Source organism: Xenopus tropicalis, chromosome 3 (assembly GCF_000004195.4).
Source record: "Xenopus tropicalis strain Nigerian chromosome 3, UCB_Xtro_10.0, whole genome shotgun sequence".
In the NCBI taxonomy this organism is placed as follows: Eukaryota; Metazoa; Chordata; class Amphibia; order Anura; family Pipidae; genus Xenopus; species Xenopus tropicalis.
In genome coordinates, this window is record NC_030679.2 from 128479257 (window position 1) to 128503228 (window position 23972).

The window sequence follows — 23972 nt, forward strand, 5'->3', positions numbered from 1 at the left end:
TGGACACATGACTAAAACAAGTCCTTCACATAGTGCCCTGACCTGAATCAAATCTAGGACCCAGCATTGCAAGGCAGCAGTACTACCCATTGTGTTTAGTGATGAGCGAATCTGTCCCATTTCGCTTTGCTGAAAAATTTGTGAAAAGTATGCGTTTAAAAAAAAAAATGGTACAAAAAAAAATGATGCACGCCACAATCTTTTTTGTGCACAAATTTTTCCACTGCGAATTTTGCGCCCACTTTGTGAAACAATCCCCTAATGGCAAAACATAGAAATTTGCCACAAATCCATGCCAGCTGAAAAATTACACTCATTACTAATTGTGTTAAACCTCACAATACTCTTTTAATCTGTTTGCTTCATCAAAACTAATAAGTATATTATCATTGCAATTTCCCCCATGACTGCACATTTTGTCTTTGGTCATCTGGGAAAAGCAGAAAGAGTATATAACCACACATTTGTGTTAACATTAAACGGCTGGGACATGAGCATAACCTACAAATCAGGTAAGCACAGAGGACAGTATGTAATGGAAATTAGTATTAAATAAATTCATCCAAATAATGATTATATACCTTTACCCAAGACTAAATAAAAACAGCTACAAATCAAGAAATACTGTAGCTCTCCAACTATATGATTCATAGAGTAAGAAGTCTGGGAAAAACGTAATTCACTGAGGTTTACACTGAGCCCTAGGAGCCATTTTGTCCCTATAAAAAGGGACAAAGGATACACTGGGATTTGCTGTCACGCTCTTTTGTACACAGACGCATAAATAGACATATATACACTAGATAACATGATACCCTATGATACGGTGCAATCATCCATCATGTTTCCAAATTTCACAAATATTTCCTCTCCAGAGAAACAGTTTTTACATACACTGTCAAAATAAGTGATTTAGAAGTCTTCAGTTCTGAAAAAAACAGAAATACAAGCGGTTCAGATGGTTCATGTGCAACGCAATGACGATTAATAACATTATAAAACTTGTTAAAACGTGTTTTGATTAACTGAATATTAAGTGGTTTTGTTTCTAATTTACAGTATGGAACTCATTTTGCTATTTGTAAGGAGCACAAACATATTTCTTTTCACTGAGATATAGCTAGGTAGCATTGTTCAGGCTTTAAATTGCTTGAAATTAGATATTAAATAAAATTGTAGGATAAGAAAAATACAACAAAAGTCTTCTCGTATATTGCTAAGAAGAAGAAAAGTCACAATCACTTGGGGGTGCCAAAATCTAGGCATCCCATAGTGATTAGTTATGAGCGAATCTGTCCCATTTCGCCCAAAAAAATGTGAAACGCTGGGAAAATTGGCAAAAAATCCGCAAAACGTGTTTGTCGAATGACAAACGTCTTTTTTTAGCAGCGACCGTGCCTATTTTTTAAGTGACTGCAACTTTTTTTTGACAAGACCACGACTTTTTTTGACGCGCAACAAATTTTTTTTGAGGTGGATTTTCGCTGAAGTTTTTCAAAACAAGTCGCCAATGTCAAAAAGTGGAAATTCACTGCAAATCCATGCCTCTCGAGTAAATTCGCTCATCACTAATAGTGATTGTATTCACTTACCTGATACCCCAGACCGATGCTCCAGTTAGCAAAAAACTGCCCCAGCTGGGGGTTCTTCATAGCAAGCACCATGGAGCGATCCTGTTCTTCCACTCATTCTCTGGATATGTCTTTGGGTCTATATAATTAGAATTTCTTGATTTTTTTAAAATCATAACAAATTTTCTCTTTTTCAGTTGAATAGCGTTGGTCTAATATTTCAAGATATCTGCAGCCATCAAAACAATTTTCCAAAAATGGATTAATCATTAATGAGCTTTTCAGCTCCCCTAGCGGCACACTATGAGCGGGAATACCTCGGAATTCCACCTCCTTGCATTTCTAATTTTCAAGGAATTTCACATGGGGCTTTCCATTGGGGTTTTATTAATGTACCTATTGTCTGTTATAGGAAATATGACTATAATTATCATTGTTTTCAAAGACTCACAACTTCACACTCCAATGTATTTCTTCCTGTGCAACTTGGCGTTTCAGGACATTGTTTATGTTTCGGCAATCTTGCCAAAGCTGCTGGTTATTACAGTATCTGGCAATGGCAATATTTGCTTTCAATGCTGTATTACACAAATGTTTCTTTTCGCCTTCTGTGTCGGAATAGAGTTTTTCTTGTTGACTTCCATGGCTTATGATCGTTATGTGGCCATTTGTGTTCCTTTGCATTACACTATTATTATGAACAAGAGATTATGTGCTTTGTTGGCCTTTTCGTCCTGGTTCTTTGCTGCTTTAAACTCACTTATGCACTCTGTATTAATATCTAATTTGTCATTCTGCAATGTCCAGCAAATCAATCATTTCTTTTGTGATGTGAAGACATTGCTTTGGCTCTCATGTGCTGATACCAGAAACATTCAACTATTAATATCAGTGGAGGGCATAGTTTTGGGGTTCATTCCTTTTCTACTTATCCTGATATCCTACATGTATATCTTATCTACTATTCTAAAGATCAGCGACGCGTCGGGAAGACTGAAGGCATTTTCCAGCTGCTCTTCGCACCTTATAGTGGTTGTGTTATTCTGTGGGACTTTCCTCAGCTTGAATTTAAAACCAGAGGCTCATCATTCTGAAGAACAGGACAAGTTACTGTCTCTAATTTACATTGCTGTTGTTCCTGCATTAAATCCATTGGTGTATAGTTTGAGGAACAAAGAGGTTTTGAGGGCCTTGAAAAAGCAGTTTTTAAAAAAGATAAAAATAAATACATTTTAAAAGGATAGACACAAACACTTTGTAGATGACAAGACACATCTGAAGCCTCTACATTTAGCCTTAAAGAGGGAAGGAGAAGGAAAGGTAAAAAAAAAAGTAAGCTTTATCAGAAAGGTCTATGTAAATACAGCCATAAGCACTCACAGAAACGCTGCACTGAGTCCTCTATCAAAAGAAACACAGGATTTATTTTCTCCTTTTATTTAAACATGTTCTTAGGGTATCTGACTTCCTCTCTCAGAAAAATCCTTCATTCCTGGGGCCAGAGTCTGCACAGCTCCTCTCTCCCCTCTCCTGCTCCCCCCTCCCATAAGAATTCATAAAACTCACTCCCCCCTCCCTTAGGAATGTGTAATCTGAGCTATAAGGGCTTGCTACAGCAGGAAGTTATGAAGACCAAGCTAAAATGGCAAACGGAGGGAGCTTCTAGGGCTCTTTACTCAGGTATGGTAAAGCTTTCTGCAGAATAAATATAGTGTTCTAGGTGGCACTAATGTGGCGAATCTATTGGCAGTAAAATGCCAAAATGACTTTCCTTCTCCTTTAAGAGCCCTTTCTCTGATTATCCTCTTTGTGTATAAGTTAACCACCCTTTTACCACCCCTGAATCTTGAATCTCATTTTTATTAAATCAATCCCCATCTGTACACAAGTATCTTTATAAAAATAAAAAACATATGTACATGTATATGTTACATTTTTATAGATAGATGTAAATATTGCTATGAGAGTTAAAATGATAGCTAGATCTATGGTCAATAGCCATACTCTCAAATTTCATCTTAATTGTTCTAGGGGCAGGGCCCCAATTTTAGAGGTGATTTGGGGGTGTGTTTTATTTCTCAGTCTAGGCACCTTGTGGGAAAAGGGGTTAATGTATTCAAATAGGTGAAGAGAATAGTGGCATTAGCTATGGGTATACTAAAGACAAACATAAAGGATTGTGGTGAAAAAACATTTTTAATGGAGTTGCATGTTGCAACATCCCCCAGTCCTGGGTTTGATTCATACTAGGGCAGTGTTTGGGGGAGTTTTTATGTTCTCACAGTGTGTGCATGGCTCTGCTTCTACAGTCCAATAACATACTGGTGTTTTATTTGGGTCCTTAAAGGAGAAGGAAAGGCTAAGTCACTTGGGGGTGCCAAAATGTTAGGCACCCCCAAGTGACTTACATGACCTACCTTGTACCCCGGGCTGGTGCCCCTGTAAGGAGAAAACAGCACCAGCCCGGGGCACCTGTAGACACCGCTTCCTCCTTCCTTTGCGCGCTGCTGGCGAAATCCGTGGGCCGGCACATGCACAGTAGAGTGAAAAGCCGACTTTAATGTTTAAGTTCGGCTTTTCACTCCACTGCGCATGCGCGCGCAAGCGAGGAGGAAGCAGGAAGCGCCGGCAGCTGCCCCGGGCTGGTGCTGTTCTCTCCATACGGGGGCACCAGCCCGGGGTACAAGGTAGGCGTTCTAAGTCACTTGGGGGTGCTTAACATTTTGGCACCCCCAAGTGACTTAGCCTTTCCTTCTCCTTTAAGACACAGGCAGAAATACTAGACTCCAAAAAGAAGTAGTGGTTGACTGTAGCCCATGATTCAATATGGTTCTGGTTATCTCCCCCGAGGAGTATGCTGAGCTGATCTTCAAAACTGAACCAATCCAATGATAAAGTAGTTATAAGAGGAAACATACACAGTAAACTTTGTGCCAAAAGTGTTATCCATTAACCCAATAAACATGTTGCAGTCAAGGAATACTAGACTGTAAGCTTCCTTGGGGCAGGGGTAGGTGGTAAATGGTTGCAACAACTCTGTACAGCACTGCATATTGTATCATCATTACATAAATATAAGAATTTTAAAAAATGGCAGAAGGTTAATAATGTAAAAAAGTTTGTTGAATGTTTTCAGCTGGTCTTATGTATTGTAGGTATATTGCACATTTTATTGGTAATTCATTCTTTGCAAGGCTATATATTTTCAAACATAGAAGTTATAATGATGGGGGGCTACACAATTACAGATGGAACAACCCTAGGTGACAGCGGACACACAGTAGTTTAACACAGAAACAAATAACAGGTTCTCTCTTGCAAAGAGATTACTAATGTGAAATAATATAAGCACAAAACTATTGACTTATATTTGACAGTTATTTTTCTATGAAGCACTGACAGTGATTCCCCATGTTATCCTGAAAGTAGTGCCTTCATGGCTTTCTTTATCTCCTTATTCTTCAGACTGTATATTAAAGGGTTAAGCATTGGTGTCACAGCTGTAAAAATCACGGTGATGATATGGTCCAGTTCTTGGGAGTTTTCTCGTGCCATGTACATCCACAATGCGGCTCCGTAGAACAGAAGGAGAACAGTGAGATGGGAGGAACAGGTGGAGAAGGCTTTTTGTCTACCCACTACTGACTTCATTTGTAGGATATTGAGGATTATTTTAGCATAAGAAGCTAAGCAGAGCAGAAATGGAAGGACACCATATGTTCCTGCCACCAAAAATAGGTAATAATAGATACCAATCACCTCACAGGAGATTTTTGCCACATATTTGATGTCACAGAAGAACTGGTTAATTGTGTTGGAACCACAAAAAGGTAACCGTGAAATAACTAAAGAACTCAAAAGTGAGTTCACAAGTCCAGATGTCCAGATTCCTGCCAAAATCCGGGCACATTTTTTAATCTGAATTATAAGGTAATATTTCAAAGGATCACAGACAGCAACATATCGGTCATAGGCCATGAAAGCCAACACAACGATTTCACTTTCAGCTGTCAACATGTAAAAGAACATCTGAGTGAAGCACTCTGGGAAGGAGATGATGTTATTGCCGGTGAGTAGGATGTGCAGCAGTTTGGGGAGGGTTGTTGTAGTGTAACAGATGTCTATAAAGGACAGGCATGAAAGCAAAAAGTACATAGGGGTGTGTAAGTGAGCATCACTGCATGTAACTGTGATTATACTCAGATTCCCCAGAACCCCAAACATGTACATAAAGAAAAAGGCTATAAAAAGTGTTGGCTGCTTCTCTCCTTCCCTGGAAAATGCTGAAATGTAAAAGTATGTAAATATGGTATTGTTGTCCATCAGTCTAGTGTGTTTCTGGAAGAGATAAAGATATAACTGAATTATTAGACTACAGCATATAAAGACTATTTTACCATTTATTAAATACACTATGTAACAAAACTACAGCTTGCTTTGTTATGCCTTTGTTATATTGCAATATTATACCTTGGCAAAATATTGTATCACTATGCCAGGAAAAGAAGTAATTCATTGTAGTATAGGGACTAGTGTACCCCCTGTTGTAAAATAGAAATTTCAGAGTGTCATGTGCCACAAATGACATCTAAACCCATTATAACTCATGACATCACTAAGCACTATTTGTAAGAATATATTTGACAAAACATTCATGGCTCTTGTGTTTTATAAATGTATAAGTAAGTACTACCAAAACAAACAGTACCAATAAAATTGGTACACAGTGAGAATATTCAAACAGAAGTAATAAAGATTAGTAAAAATACATTGAAAATTACTTGCAAATAAAATGACATTAGAGATGTACCCATAGGATTAAATGGACCCTATGGCTTTAAATCCCTACAGATTCAGTTCCCTTAGTTGCTGGGCAGAAGGGAATGTATCTAAGTAAGTTCATTAACATATGTGTGCTATTTGCTAGCAGGTACTGTACCACTTCCTGCCTCACTTTGGTATAGTGCTAGGCGTGGCACTTTCTCTTTGCTTCCTCCTGAGGAACAGGTGGATGTCTTTAGTGAGTCTGTGCACAGGCCTAGTTGAAATCTGGGAACAGGGCCCCGTGAATGAGGCATTAGATAGTGGCAGGGGTAGCTCCCTTTATAGCATCACTCTAGGAGTGTAAGGCGGTTAGGGCTGAGCTAGAAAGAGCAGCACTGAGCTCCTACATAGGAATAGCAGTTTTGTAGGTATCTCTCCCAGGCCACATTGCCTGTAGTGTAGGGATCCAAGTGAATAGGGAATAGAGAATTCCCTGAGGTGTGTAGCAGAGGTGAAGTGAGATTCCTGCCAAATCTGTCCTTAGGGGAGTGCCAGTCTGTATTACACTCTGTATGTGTTGCCTGTACCACTGGCCTCTGAAGCTGTATTGTGAGTAAACCCTGTGGATGTTCAATAAAAAAATATTTTTTTTTTGTTTGCAAGAACATCTGGAACCCTGTTTTTATTTTTCTGTATAGCAGCAAGAGATGTCGTTGCACAGCACCCTCACCTTCCTCTTCCACTTAGCGAAGGCCCATTCTGGGTGAGAGAGACCCGTGTAACCCATGTTCTACTGGTACCAGTTCAGGAAGGCAGTTATTGAGCCAAAATAGAGGTTACAGAGAGCTTGTTTGTATTATTGTTTAAGATGCTGACAGTTAAACAGAATAATCCCAAATCATACAGACAGGTTAACTGGCTCCTTATGAAACTCACCCTAGTGTGGATGGATGTGGATTTTAGGGGCTCTGGTAATATACAGGTTTTATAGCAACCAATCAACAGGTAGCAATTGCTAGTCAGCTGTTTAAAAGCAAACATCTGCTTGATGTGGGGAAATTGTAGACACATCATTACATTACCCTATTAGATATACCCATGGACTTGCGTTGAATTTCCGCTTTTTGCAAAAATTCATTGTCGAAAAAAAAAAGTGTGCCAAAAAAGTTGCAGGTTAGCCGCGTTTCGATAATTTTTTCACAGTTTTGCAAATTTGTCAGCGAAGCAAAACAGGACACATTTGCTTATCACTACATGTAACCTTTTCTTGTAATTACATAATAAATCTCCTAGTAAAACCACATCTGGGATTGCATCCACACATCTCTGTAACAAGCCCTTTTGTGCCTTTTGTCATGAGCGAATCTGTCCCATTTTGTTTTGCAGAAAAATTCACGAAACAACAAAATATTTGTGAAACGTGTTTGCCACGCGCATTTTTTTCTTATGTGACCTCAGCTATGTTGATGTGACTGTGGGCATTTTGATGTGACCATGCCCAAATTGACGCATCCGGGCCTATTTTTCCATGACTGTGTACATTTTGACGCAGTGAATTTTCATCACTACTTTTGTTCCTAACCTACCTTTTTTTTTTTCTAATTTAAGGGATGCCTTTGCTTCCTTTGGAAGGATCTACTTTAATAAAGAATTAGAAAGTTTATGGTATGATTTGTTCATGAATCCCCACTCCTGGCTCTACCTAAGCTGATCAGAAAACCCTGCACTACACTGATGAGCGGGCACAACAGGTCTGCAGTTGGGAATCTGATCAGCTATTGTCCTGACTTCAGCTTCAAACCCAGTGGGTGAGCTGTAGCCTATAGGATAAACCCATGTAAATGGGATTTTCTTGGAATTCATTACCAGAATTAATTTTGTTTATTTTTTTCTATCTGTATTAAAATGGGAATCCGAAGAAAAGCATGTTAGCTACAAACTTCTAATAAAAATACAGTTACTATTCAGGGGTACTGCTGCTTTGTGACACAGAGGTTATTTTTCTCCAAGTTGAAGTATGAGGTTAGAGGCTCAGCGAGCAAGGAAAAATAGTTGAAAATTCTGAGATTATCGGTTAGGGTGGTGGTAAATGTGAGGTTAGTTGCCCGTGGTTAAATCTTAGATACCGTCAATGACTTATCTCACCAAAATACTTTTCCACTGGCAATAAAGTGAATATCGCCAGTGGGAAGGCATACATGAGGCTTCGTTTTCTGGAAGTTGGTCAAAGTTTCCTTCACAGGAAACGTCAGCCAACTTAACGAAGCACCACATATGCCTTCCCATTGGCGATATTCACTTTTCACCAGTGGCATTGTTGCCTGCGGTATCTGAGATTTAACTGTGGGCAACAAATCTCCCCACGTGCCATTGCCCTTAAAAGTAACCACATAAACACCCCCTTGCTACTGGCATTAGTTAGTTCAGAACACATTTGTACATACTGTATAGTACATATACAAGGTGAGCACTGGACTGGTACCTCTGCATTTACAGGTGGGACAGAGGGGAAAGACTTCTGGATCTTGCCTTTGTAAACATGGTACCATGGCAGCCAAGATTGTTTAGATCAGCAATAATCTTAATGCAACCCTGTATGTTGTGGGTGTCTGGGTTAAAGTACATTTTTGCTACTATATATAACACTAAGGAGGGAACCTTACTCTATAAGTTGTAAGGTCTAGGAACATTAACAGACCCTCTGCTAAGGTACTACAGGGATGCACTGAAATATTTGCTGCCTTAGAAAACACATTTTTGTATTAATGCCAGTAATATGGTTTACCATATAATTGACATGCTGATTGGTCAGCGAATTTAAGTACAAGTCTTTAGCTTTTACTCAACCGTGTGATGATAACAAAACAATAAAACTTTAGCGGAGAGGTAAACTCACCAAAGTATATGGGATCCAAGTGCACAGACCTGAGCTTGGTGTATAGGAAATGTACTTATCTATAGACGACCCCACCACTAGTGGCTTTTGTGATATCAAAGTGCAATTTATTTAGAAATAGAATCCCTCAAGGTAAAAGCTTTATGTGTTTCATGTTCCATATGGCACTTTATCAGAATTAAAAAATGACTTACTAATGCAATATTGTTTTGTTATTAAAAAAACAAACCTTTAGAAAACGTTCTTAAAAAATGTTTTGACCCTTTTTTTGTAGCAGAATGAGAAATTGCAGGAGATCCTGTTTCAGTCTAAAATGTTCACCCTTTAGCAGGATAATGTTTCCAAACACAGGGGACATTAAAGTGGCTCAAAAACGAAAAGGTGACTGTCCTACAGTGGCAAATGAAAGCCTTGATCTCAACCCAAATAAAAGTCTATGATACTAGTAAAAACATAAAGCAACATCTGAACAACCTTGAGCAAATTTGCCTAGAAGAATGGGCCAAAATCATAAATGTTTGGAATGCATGCATTAATATATAAGTATTTCCTACAAATACATTTAGCATGTCTGGGTGAACCAAAGTAGGTATAAGTCTTTCTATTGCTATGTTTTCTCCATCCATCTGATCCCAACATATCCCATCCTGGTATACAGCACACCCCTTACCTTGCTAATGAAGTTCAGTTGAATCTTGTTCCTTTGTGTGACTGTGGACCTTATATACGTTTGTCTACTATTTGTCTATAACAAGAGTATTCTCTTGGGACCTGTTATTGAACTAATATGCACTGATGAAACACTCTTTGTCTTGTGTAAATGGTCTCAGGGTAACCTGCAACTTGTTAAGGAAACACAAGATTTAGAAAAACTCTTTATAGACCCATTGAAAGATATAAGGTTGCTCTGTAGAAAATTCAGTTGAAATGAGTGATTGTTCCTTATAATTAAATGTCTATAAGGTTAGAAAATTTGTGAGATTTACAGTTATAACTCTACGGTATGAATTCCACTAGAATATGCACCTCAAAATTCTTGTGGTCATTATTCATTATTCTGTTTTATTTAAAGAATGGGGATCCAGCAAAGCCTGATCACACATACAACACATTTGTGGATGTATATAATGGCTCAAACAAAGGAGGTGTCTGAGGACCTCAGAGAAGGAGTTGGTCATGCCAAAGTTGGAGAAGTTTACAAAACTATCTCTAATGAGTTTGGGCTCCACCAGTCAAGAGTCAGACAGAGTGTGTACAAATGGAGGAAATTTAAGATCCTTGTAAAGCATCTAATAGTCCTGGGTTACAAAGGAACCCAGCGTAACTTCTAAGCAACTGAGTGTCTCACATTAATGTCCATGAGTCTACCATGCCCAAGCTTGCTCTGTGGTTCCCAGATCCTTGCTAAACTTTGCTGTTATCTGTTCTGCTGGTTTTGACATTGAATCTTTGCTGACTACCTCTGTCCTTTTACCTGACTCTGACTTTGCCTTTGGCTGATCCTTTTTGTATTTCATTCTTTGGATTAACTTTCTCTGTGTGTAGAACCGCAGCAGAGAGTTCTGGGGCTCCAAAAATGCATCAGTGAAGACCAGTGTTGCTACACCTAAGAGGCTGGTGCTAACAGTCTATAGGCTTCTTTACTCCACAGTCTGTAACAGGTGTGTGGGAGCAGATATCACCTAAGAAGTAATCATAGTAAAGTGATTGTCAATAATGTTGGTTTATTGCACATCAATGCAAAGACCTAAAACTTGAAATATGTGTGTGGTATAAGCTGAGTTTACAGTTTGTGGGAAAAAAGTTTCTTTTTTTTTTTAGGAACCATTGTGCCCTGGTAGCCCACAAGTAGGGGGGGGGTTTACTGAAATGAATGATACATTAAGGGCCAGATTTATCAAAGTCCAAATTTCGGATCATTAAAAGTACGATTGCAAAAAATTTGGATTAAATACAAAAATTTCTGATGTACGTTAATTGCACCAAAAATCGTATCATGGTTGTACAAAAATATTATGGTACGATCCGAAAGTTACGAAATTTTCGTATCCGAATGATTGTAAACGGCGCGAAAATCTTTCTGATCCTTCAGTGCACGATTTTGGAAGCCTCCCATAGGACTCAATGGCACTCTGCAGCTCCAATCCGGCCCAAGGAAAGTCTCCCATAGGGCTCAATGGCACTCTGCAGCTCCAACCCGGCCCAAGGAAAGTCGCGTCTCCCATAGGGCTCAATGGCACTCTGCAGCTCCAACCTGGCACAAGGAAAGCCTCCCATGGGGCTCAATGGCACTCTGCAGCTCCAACCCGGCCCAAGGAAAGTCTCCCATAGGGCTCAATGGCACTCTGCAGCTCCAACCCGGCCCAAGGAAAGTCTCCCATAGGGCTCAATGGCACTCTGTAGCTCCAACCCGGCCCAAGGAAAGTCTCCCATAGGGCTCAATGGCACTCTGCAGCTCCAACCCGGCCCAAGGAAAGTCTCCCATAGGGCTCAATGGCACTCTGCAGCTCCAACCTGGCCCAAGGAAAGTCTCCCATAGGGCTCAATGGCACTCTGCAGCTCCAACCCGGCCCAAAGAAAGTCTCCCATAGGGCTCAATGGCACTCTGCAGCTCCAACCTGGCCCAAGGAAAGTCTCCCATAGGGCTCAATGGCACTCTGCAGCTCCAACCCGGCCCAAGGAAAGTCTCCCATAGGACTCAATGGCACTCTGCAGCTCCAACCCGGCCCAAGGGAAGTCTCCCATAGGGCTCAATGGCACTCTGCAGCTCCAACCTGGCCCAAGGAAAGTCTCCCATAGGGCTCAATGGCACTCTGCAGCTCCAACCCGGCCCAAGGAAAGTCTCCCATAGGGCTCAATGGCACTCTGCAGCTCCAACCCGGCCCAAGGAAAGTCTCCCATAGGGCTCAATGGCACTCTGCAGCTCCAACCCGGCCCAAGGAAAGTCTCCCATAGGGCTCAATGGCACTCTGCAGCTCCAACCCGGCCCAAGGAAAGTCTCCCATAGGGCTCAATGGCACTCTGCAGCTCCAACCCGGCCCAAGGAAAGTCTCCCATAGGGTTCAATGGCACTCTGCAGCTCCAACCCGGCCCAAGGAAAGTCTCCGATAGGGCTCAATGGCACTCTGCAGCTCCAACCCGGCCCAAGGAAAGTCTCCCATAGGGCTCAATGGCACTCTGCAGCTCCAACCCGGCCCAAGGAAAGTCTCCCATAGGGCTCAATGGCACTCTGCAGCTCCAACCCGGCCCAAGGAAAGTCTCCCATAGGGCTCAATGGCACTCTGCAGCTCCAACCTGGCCCAAGGAAAGTCTCCCATAGGGCTCAATGGCACTCTGCAGCTCCAACCCGGCCCAAGGAAAGTCTCCCATAGGGTTCAATGGCACTCTGCAGCTCCAACCCGGCCCAAGGAAAGTCTCCCATAGGGCTCAATGGCACTCTGCAGCTCCAACCGGCCCAAGGAAAGTCTCCCATAGGGCTCAATGGCACTCTGCAGCTCCAACCCGGCCCAAGGAAAGTCTCCCATAGGGCTCAATGGCACTCTGCAGCTCCAACCTGGCCCAAGGAAAGTCTCCCATAGGGCTCAATGGCACTCTGCAGCTCCAACCCGGCCCAAGGAAAGTCTCCCATAGGGTTCAATGGCACTCTGCAGCTCCAACCCGGCCCAAGGAAAGTCTCCCATAGGGCTCAATGGCACTCTGCAGCTCCAACCTGGCCCAAGGAAAGTCACAATACCGAAACTTGAATGAATCCAAATACGATTTTGTTGCACAAATTGATGCAAAGCATCTGGAACAATTCGTACTTCGATGAATCTGGCCCTTAATGTGTAAATGATGTTCTAATGTTGTTCCTTGCTCTAACAGAAACATGTTCACCCAGGGGGAAAATGTAGGGGACTGATCAAGTAGTTACCCTTTATTGTTTACAGGCAGTCCCTATTGTTGATAGACAGCTAATTGTGAAAGTTTGATCATGGCAGTATCATATCTGGCCAGTAGGGGTCAATTTTCTATGGTATAAAAGGGAGAGGCTGATAGTGCTATGTCTCTTTCTATTTGGATTCCACCTGGGCTCCTCACCCAAGTGTACAGACTTAGAGGTAGATGTGTTCCAGTCTAAGTTCCACTTGAAGGGCCTGAATCTTGGTGTAAAACATTTGCAAGTTGACTTTTCGCAGACTGGTGACTGACCCCTGATGGCCAAACACTTCTGAAGTTTCTATTTGCGTGAATATGAAAAAAAAATTGTTGTGTGCATTTTTTGACACTCATCATTTTCGCCGTTTTGAGAATCTTTCACCAGATTTGCTCATCACTACTGTCTAGTTACAATGATGCCTAAGATACATTTCCTAAGATTTGGTAACCATAGATACTGTTTGTAGAATTAAATTTGGCTTACTATTTATAGTCTAGTATAGGAGCTTTATAGAAATATCTCATAACATTGTAAATGCCTCAACATTTATGAATGGGGGCTTCTAAAAGCCTTAGGTAAGTATAGGGAATGACTGGTACAATATTTTTTGGTTTTAATGTACTTTATTTTTCTTTCTACTCTATACAAGTCAAAGTTATCTCTGGATTTCAATTTATTGATGTACTGAAAATGAGTTTCTGATATTGACAATACATTTTTAAGAATATAATGACTATTATATGCCATTCTCTGCAAATGTTTTTTTTTTTTTAATGTATGGCAAAATTGAGCATCCTCAAGCCTGCTAGGTATAAAACCCAGTTCAATTATATATTTTTTTCTGAATAGTAATATCAGTGGGCAAAATCATGTTTTTGTTGGTCTTGATATGCTATTAAATACACACATAGACAGATTTACTATACACAGCACCCACATAGAAGAAGCCACATTCAGATGGAGCTACATTAGTTGTCAACAACAGCAGAGCAACACAGCAAAATACAAAGGTAGGGTGAATATATAGTACACAGTCGCAGACCAGAAGCTTTGATAGAAATTGTAATTTAAAGAAAACATTTGAAAATTGAATATAGTATTCCTTCTTGCAATTTAAGCAGGCTTCTAGTATGATATAAGAAAAATGTATACATTTCAATAATAGTTTATAAAGAACTATTTTTCTATATTATCAAGAAAAAAGGGTTTTTATTGCTCTTTTTATCTCCTTATTCCTGAGACTGTAAATTAGGGGGTTCAGCATGGGAGTCACCGCTGTAAAAATCACAGTGATGATACGGTCTAGTTGGTGAGAGTTTTCTGGTGCCATGTACATCCAAGATGCGGCTCCAAAGAAAAGAAGAAGGACAGTGAGATGGGAGGAACAGGTGGAGAAGGCATTTTTCCTACCAGATGACGACTTAATCTGGAAAATGCTATGGATTATTTTGGTATAAGAAGCTAAGCAGAGCAGGAATGGGAGGACTCCATAGATCATTGCGCCAAAAAACAGGTAATAGTTGATACTAACTGCCTCACAGGAGATTTTTATCATATATTTGGCATCACAGAAGAACTGGTCAATTGTGTTGGAACCACAAAAATTCAACTCTAAAATAATCGAAGAACCCAAAAGAGCATTTGGAAGTGAAGATGTCCAGATGGCTGCCAAAATCTGGGCACATTTTTTATTGTTAATTATGAGGTGATATTTCAGAGGATCACAGATAGCAACATAGCGATCATAGGCCATGAAGGCCAGCAAAATAATTTCACTTTGAGCTGTCAGTGAGTAGAAGACCATCTGAGTGAAGCACTCTGGGAAGGAGATGATGTTATTGCCGGTGAGTAGGATGTGCAGCAGTTTGGGGAGGGTTGTTGTAGTGTAACAGATGTCTATAAAGGACAGGTTGGCCAGTAAAAAGTACATAGGGGTGTGTAAGTGAGCATCACTGCATGTAACTGTGATTATACTCAGATTCCCCAGGACCCCAAACATGTACATAAAGAAAAACAGTATAAAAAGTTCTGGCTGCTTCTCTCCTTCCCTGGAAAATGCTAAAATGTAGAAGTATGTAAATATGGTATTGTTTCCCATCAGTCTAGTGTGTTTCTGGAACAGAAAAGAAGAATTATTTTAAATACCAGTTTGTGGCAGGTAAATAGAAATTATACAGAAAATGCATATTATAGGTTATAGGTGACAGTGGTAAGCAAATCTGTCCCATTTTGCTTTACCGAAAAACCTGCAAACCCGCAGGAAAATTTGCAAAACACATCAAAGTAGATAGGTGTTTTTTCTTTCCGTGCAAATTACATTGGAGTCTATGGGAGTCTTCTGTGGTGACTCTTTCCACTGCAACTTTTTTCCGCAGCGACCTTTTCTGTGCAGAATACATTGGTGTTGATCTTTGTTTTTCCGTGGTAATTTTTTTGCACAGCAAGAGTGTTCAAATTGTGAAAATAACAACAAAAATTTGCTTATCACTAACAGGTAACAATGGGTCTCACAATGGGATTTCTTGCTCCTTTTGGCCTCACTCTATTAAGAAATGCAGCAAATCATCGTAATAATTATATGAATTAGAGGACTTTGTTAATATACAAATTAATACATAATACAAAATAATACAAAAAAGAGTCACAGTGGGAATATCCAAACATAAAATAGAAAAAATGTTACACCAGCACACCCTTACCTCCTCCAACAGGTTAACCACTTGGTGCACGGCCCAGAGAGTCGGCACTCTCAGCAAAGTCCAGTAGAAATTATTTCAGCCGGCACAACAAAATGCATTTTGAATAAACACGCAGAGGTCTTGCCCAGCTTGCACTTTACTTGTTGTGCCGGCTGAAATAATTTCTAATATCCAAACATAAGCCACAAAAGTAGGAAGGAAATTACAGAGCAAATCATATTGCATGTTATAGCTTTAAAGAGCATGGACATGTCATCTTGTGCCCATGAAAAAAATTTGCTCCACAATGCTGATTTCAGTTCTTCCCCAGCCAAGACTCTAGTTCCAACAATGCCGTTGTTGTGATAACTTACTTGCAAAGATAATGGCATAGGGGGCATAGCTATATAAACCAGTGAGGCACTGCAGAATCATTGGCTTATGACCCCTGTATGCATGAGCTCTGACAGGAACAGGAAGGCAGTCAAGAGAAGAAGAGTCACAGATGTGAGAAAGGCTTTGTCTGTAATGGGGTCTTGTTTGGAGGAGAACTGACTACTGCTGCATTGTATCAAGTGTACATGTCAGAACTAGTGTAATGAATATGACTATGAAGCTTTTCATTCATCCAGATCATGGTATATCTAGTATAGATAAATCTAAAGCAACTGGACTTAAGTAATCATTGAAGACATTTCACTACGCATCCGAGTAGTGAAACATCTTCAATGATTACTTAAGTCCAGATGCTTTAGATTTATTTATACTAGGTAGTGTAATGAATAGCAAAGACATTGCTTTCAAAAGTGCCTTCACTAAGGAAAAGAAAATTATTCATCTCAGCTTCAGTAAATGCACATGAGATCTTATACGGTCAACAAGAACATCATACAAATGATTCACTTTGCTCACTTATCAGGTCTATGGTTATAACGTCCCCTTAGGAGTGTGTTGAGAATGGGTTGCATTTCTTTCTCCACAAAATGATATTGCATGCATTTGTGCATGGTCACACTGGTCACACCAACAAGCAGTGTCGGACTGGCCCTCCAGGATACCAGGAAAACTCCCGGTGGGCCCAGGTGTCAGTGGGCCCTCCTGCTCCTGACCATTTGGCCTGTTTCATGGTCATTCCCTATTTCTGAATGGGAACAAAGAGGAGAAATAGACAGAAGAATAGATGCTAGCATGTAAATAAAAGAGACTAGGAGAATAAACAGGTTGGGTGAGGAAAGGAGGAAAAATAGTTTGGAAAGTGGGCCTAGGGTCCAAGGTTTTCTCATGGGCCTACATTTTTCTAACTTCCCCATTCAATTTCCTTTTCTCTGTATTAAGTCCCTTTTAATAAAGCAACAGAAAAATAATCGTGCAGTTGGACAAACAGTTTTCATTAATATCACTTGAATCTCTTCCACCTGAATTGTATGCAGAGGGCAGAATGCTATACAAGTTGTTGATGAAAGATGAGATGAAAAAACTCAATATATCTCAATGTTATTTGTATGACTTAAAGCCAAAAAAATGTTGTAATAACACTGGATAAATAATAAATTCCCTGTTAAAAACATGAAACCAATGATATTGTCTCACAGCATGGTAATGACAATGGCAAGGTAATGACAAAGGCTGCCCTCGGCTTTTAAAAAGGCTTCATAAATGGAGCGGCTTAAAGATTGTTGAATAAAATAGGAATCTGTATGAGACTTGGGAAAGGTATTTGTACTTGTCTAACATGGTGACTCTACCTAAGCTGATCAGGAAACCCTGCACTACACTGATGAGCCTCAAGAAAGGCGAAACCGGTCTGTAGTTGGGAATCTGATCAGCTATTGTCCTGGCTTCAGCTTCAAACCCAGTGGGTGAGCTTTAGCCTATAGGATAAACCCATGTAAATGGGATTTTTTTTAAGAGTTTGGAATTCATTCCCAGAATTCCTTTTGTTGTCTAAATAATGAAAACATCATACACTGCGGTTTGGTTTTTGAAAATCATCTAAACTGCATTCTAAACTGCAGCTTGGGCTTGTTGTTTTTCCCTTTCATCTATATACATGTGCCAGCCTCACAGTTAAGGAACCCAATGTTTTAAATGGAAAACATTACGAAAACAGAAAGAAAGGGGAGCACTCACCAGGATAGCCAGCCACAAAAGACTTTTCCGTGCTACCACGCTTGATGCCGCCCCCGATAGGGCCAAAAACATTTTCCAAAAAGAATTTGTAAAAAAGCAGAGCACAGGATAGCTTATAAAATCATACTTTTATTTCCATCGATTAAAAATAGACCAGACCCTTGGCTTAACGCGTTTTGTGGTTAAAACACCACATCCTCAGAAGCCCAAATTGTGACCCGCCCCTCTAGTTGTTTAAATAGGCATAACACACACCCATACCACTTAACAATCCACCATTAACCCCTAACGTGCAAAGGAGTGTGTCCCAATAGAAAACTTTTATATATATAAAAACATAAAAATAAAAGTATGATTTTATAAGCTATCCTGTGCTCCGCTTTTTTACAAATTCTTTTTGGAAAAATGGAAAACATTGCCAGAGTTGTTACTGGAAACCTAAGTAACATAGGATTATGGACTTATTTCAAAGCTTTTTTAAATGAAAACTGGCTCTTACAGCTACAGAGGCGCAACATGCGGCATGCCAACTATATATTATAATAGGTTACAAAGTGACATTATGGGACGTGCTGCTAAGTATATGAAAGTACATTTAATTCCTTTCATTGTGAAGATGTTTATGGAGCAATAGTGGCCACAGATTCCTAATAAAAAAGTGAGTTAAAAGCGAAAAACCAAAATCAGAATTAGCTTTGTCATGCTGTGTTTGGGCAGAGGTTTGTCAGGACAATGGAACGCAGTTTGTATGAGTCTGTAACCCTAATACATCAGCCGACCCCTCCATATCCTATACTGGCATACAGCACCCACCTTACCTTGTTAGTGAAGTTCAATGTTTGCTCCTTTGTGTGAGTAAAGGAACTTATATACTTTTTCACTCCTATTTCTCTTTAATAGGAAACATCTCTGGGGGCCTGTTATACCTATTAATATGCACCTATGTCCCTTATGCCCCAGATCTGATAATGTTGCAATCATTAAATGTTGTTTGTCTTTTAAAAAGGGCCTTGGGGCAAGTAAACATCTTGATCATTAAATGCAGAGGATCTATGAAACAAGGTTTCTTTATAGAGCTATACAAAAGGAATTCTGGGAATGAATTCCACTGGGTTAGAAGCTGTAGCCTATAGGATAAACCCATGTAAATGGGATTTTTTTAAGAGTTTGGAATTCATTCCCAGAATTCCTTTTGTTTGCTTTTATCTGTATGAGGCAGTCTCCTCAACCTCACAAGATATACATTGCACAAAATAAGCTGAAGGCATTTTACAATGAACCAAACTATATTCTGTATTGTAGTGCTGTTTCATATCTATATAGGATGTGCCAGAAAACCTGAAACCAGAAACACATTAAGGACTGGCCAACTTCAGGGTAGCAAAAAGCAACAAACTAGGGCCACAACTGCAGAATGAGCTTGGAGGGCAGCTTGGTTCTGATCAAGAGAATGGCTTCAGTTGTAAAAAGAACAGCACATACTGTACAGTAGCTTCACATATTTATTGGTCGTTTGGAGGTTATTGCACCAAGTTCATTGTTCTTCAGGTCTCTCTTTTTTATTAAAGGTCAATACAACGTTAAACTATTTATTACATATGCAATTACCAGTAGAGATATGAAACCTGAACTAACAATTGGATTACTAATAATTGGATTATTATGCTCCAAGGTGCTGCCTATAAATATAAAATATATTTGGGTGGCATGTTTGGGGAAGCAAGGGGTATTTTCCCACAATATTGAAGAACTAAAATAACCCCTCATATATAAAGTAGAAATGGTCATAATAATGCAAATGGAAAAACTGTGATACAGTGATACCCATGATAAAAACACCCACTGACTTCAATGCTTTCGGAGTGAGCAAATTCTTTAGAAAAAAATGAATGCCAAAATCATGAACAAACTTAAAAAAAATATATATTTGCTAGAATTTCCTACTGATCCTGCCCATATAAACATGGCATGGAAGACGCAGCCCCATTCTTGTTTCTCCTTACTCCTTCTCGATATTTAATTTTGGGAGACTAGCACAGAGCAAGTCCTAAGGCCGTGATATAGACCTCGTTCCCATATATTATTCTTGTATACAGACTAAAGAACTTAAAAGTGAGTTCACAAGTCCAGATGTCCAGATTCCTGCCAAAATCTGGACACAGTTTTTAATCTGAATTATAAGGTAATAATTCAAAGGCTCACAGATAGCAACATAACGGTCATAGGCCATGAAAGCCAGCATAACAATTTCACTTTCAGCTGTCAACATGTAAAAGAACATCTGAGTGAAGCACTCTGGGAAGGAGATGATGTTATTGCCGGTGAGTAGGATGTGCAGCAGTTTGGGGAGGGTTGTTGTAGTGTAACAGATGTCTATAAAGGACAGGCATGAAAGCAAAAAGTACATAGGGGTGTGTAAGTGAGCATCACTGCATGTAACTGTGATTATACTCAGATTCCCCAGAACCCCAAACATGTACACAAAGGAAAATGCTATAAAAAGTGTTGGCGGCTTCTCTCCTGCCCTGGAAAATGCTAAAATGGAAAAGTATGTAAATATGGTATTGTTGTCCATCAGTCTAGTGTGTTTCTGGAAGAGATACAAATATTAATGAATCATTACAATGCAGAATTTGAAATACAGGTAAGGGATCCGTTATCCAATGACTGATCCAGAAAGCTCTTTTTTCTCTGTACCTTGTGCTTGATCCCAACTATACTGGATACAAGGGAATGTAATAAAAGTGGCAAATAATGAAACAAAATACATTTGCCAATGTAAAATTGTTATTAAATGGTTAATTATGCCGCAAATTTTTTTTTAATTACATTTTTCATTTACTATGCACAAAATCAAATTCGATTACATACACTGCTCATTGGCCAAATTACAAAAAAAAACTTGCAGTATTTGTCTGGTGGTGCATGAGGTGCTACAGGTTTGCAAGATATATAAAATACTCACAAAGGACAAATAGTTTTTTATTTGTTTTTTTTAATAAAATTTCCGTTACTGATTTTTACTACTGAGTATGACACAGCTGCTTTTGTGACACAGAGGTTACTCATTGTGCCAGTCCCTGCCCCTTCATCCATCTTTGCACCATGTTCTTTTATTATTTGAGGTTAACGGCTAAGGGAGCAAAGGAAACTAGTTAAACATTCTGCGATTCACCATCTTGCTACTGGCATGATTAGTATTTAGTTCTATGGTGTCTGGATAACATTAAAATGTTTACAGGGTAACCCTTTTGAAATAAAAAATAACAAAAGTGGTATAAAGGTGATACCTTTATTGGCTAACTAAGATAACCATAGCAAGCTTTCAGAACATTCTAGTTCCTTTTTCAAGCTGATTACAAAGAAGCTGTGGTGCTCGCTGATATATATACAACATTCAGCTCATAGGTCAAATAACCAGAAAAAAAGGAATATCTGTGTGGAAGGTGTTGACAAAGTCATATAAACGGGGGGGGGGGGGGCTGCAAGGGACAAATAGATACAAACAGATAAGGTACAGGATAATGTGGATCAAAGTGACTTGATATAAATTAGGGTAAGTTACTGAAGTGTGAAGTGAATGGAATTCCATGTGATTAACTGGCCCAGTGTCTCTACAGATGTTTGTATTTCTGGCTGGGTGCAGGCAGTTCTTAATCTAAATAATTTGCCATAAATCCAAGGCCCAGGTTCAGTCCCTTCTCCAGAGAGTTGAAAGTTTTCATTAATTTCTACTCCCATACCTTCCTTTCATTCTCTGTTTTAAAGTTCCCCTTAAGGACCAAGATTCTTAAATCATTTATGGAGTGGTGAGGGCTGTTAAAATGGTTCCCTACTGGTGTGTCCAGTTTTTTATTTTTTATAGTAAAGCGGTGGTGTGTGTTTCTCTTTCTCAGGCTTTGACCAGTACATCACCTTTTCCTGATAACATTAAAGGGACCTTTCTCTGGTATAAAATAACGTAAGATCCAAGAACACTAACGGTCCCTATGCTAGGGTCCTACAGGGGTGCTCTGAAATATCTCCATGCCAATTGGTAATCCATTCAAATGCAAGTTGTTGGATTAAGCTTTTAGCCAACCATGTGATATGGTCATGACAATAAAGCTGTCCATACAAGCAACAATATTATCTTACGAAACAAGGTTTAGTGTGATATTCTGACCATGCATGGTGGATTGACAAGGGGACCGATATTGCAAAATCCTTGGATAATGGTTGTTTCAATGATTGGGAGCTAGAAAAGATTTTGACCGGGTGCCGTTGAAGGTGCCTGAGCAAAAGCTGCGTTTAGAGCTGAATTGTCAGATAGGGGTAGAATCCCTATTGTTTCTACCTCCATATCTGATGATTTAGCCCTGAACATTAGTGGAGAGTTGGAATAATCTTTCCTGCAACCAATGGTCACAGTAAAGATGGTTACTACTCTTCACTAACGTTGAAGGCTGAATCATGGGGCTGTAACGTGTATGGCCAGCTTAAGACTTTAGTAGAGAGGTAAACTGACCAAAACGAATATGGATTCAAGTGCACAGACCTGAGCTTTAAGAATAGAAAATGTTGTAGCAGACCAAATGACTAGCAGATTTGTGATTTAATAGTGTTATTTATTTTGAAATAGTTGTTCCAGAAAAAAGACTTTATAAATTTCAAGTGCCCATCTGGCACGTCCTTAGAAGTAAAAAAAAAAAAAAATGACTTACTATTGTAACATTGCTTTATGTTAAAAACACTTTTGTTTAAAATATTCCTTAAGATTTTTTTCCAATCTGATGCATTTAAAACCCCACAATTCTAATATAACCATTAGGGTAAGTATATTTCATCTGCACACAATAAGAAATGATTTTGACCCTTCTTTGTGGCAGACTTGCCTCAGGTTCTTTGGATGATGCTGGTACATCTTAATTTCTATACAGTGCCAGAGATTGTCAGTTTGGTTGAGATTAGGGCTTTGACTGGCCTGTTTTATCCATTTAATCCTTGAACCATTCCATTTGCTACTTAAGCTTTGTGCGTACTATCACAATCCCAATGAAAGCTGATATTTCGGACAAGCCTTACATTTTTATTGGACTTAAACCGGTTCTCTTCCAGTATTTCACTGTATTTGGTACCAATCATTCTTCCGTGTGGCAAGATGCCCAGTCTCGCTGATTAAAAGCAGCCCCACATTATGATGCTACATATGCAAGAATGAAAAAGATCCTGTTTCAGTTTAAAAAGTTCCCCCTTTACCAGGACAATGTTTATAAACACAAGGCACAAAAAGGTGACTGTCCTACAGGTTAAAATGAAAGGACGGATGTCACTCCAAATAAGAATTAATGATACTGGTAAAAATATAACACAACATCTGAAAAGCCCGGAGCAAATTAGATTTTTGGCCCAAATCAAAAATGTTTTAAAATCTATGGGGCACATTTACTAACCCACGAACGGGCCGAATGCGTCCGATTGCGTTTTTTTCGTAATGATCGGTAATTTTGGGATTTTTTCGTATCTTTTGCGATTTTTTCGTATCTTTTGCGATTTTTCGTATCTTTTGCGATTTTTTCGGCGTCTTTACGATTTTTGGGTAGCCATTAGTCTTTACGAGTTTTTTGTAGCCATTACGAAAGTTGCGCAAAGTCACGATTTTTTCGTAGCGTTAAAACTTGCGCGACTTTGCGCGCAAGTGTTAACGCTACGAAAAAATTGTGACTTTGCGCAACTTTCGTAATGGCTACGAAAAACTCGCGTTTTTACGCAAAAAACGTAAAGACGCCGAAAAAACACAAAAAATACGAAAAAATCGCGAAATTACCGAAAAAGTCGCAAAATGTTCGTTTCCAATCGGAATTTTTCGGATTCGAAATCGTGTCTTAGTAAATCAGCCCCTATGCATTACTATATACTGTACATACTTAATGCTTTCCAAATACATTAAGCTTGTCTGGGAGAACCAAAGTAGGTACAAGTCTTTCTAATGCTATGTTTCCTCCATCCATCTGATCTCAACATATCCCATCCTG

General features: G+C 39.5%; 1 protein-coding gene across 1 annotated transcript; it reads left to right on the forward strand.

The window, feature by feature from the left end:
• The first annotated feature begins 1874 nt into the window (after positions 1-1874).
• or2t27 (olfactory receptor family 2 subfamily T member 27) lies at positions 1875-2807 on the forward strand. The gene has a single exon (XM_002939072.3). The coding sequence runs from the start codon at positions 1875-1877 to the stop codon at positions 2805-2807; it is 933 nt and encodes a 310-aa protein (XP_002939118.3).
• The last annotated feature ends 21165 nt before the right edge of the window (positions 2808-23972 follow it).

Coding starts and splice junctions, on each gene's coding strand:
- or2t27 (XM_002939072.3), top strand. CDS start 1,875: ATGAGCGGGAATACCTCGGAATTCCACCTCCTTGCATTTCTAATTTTC.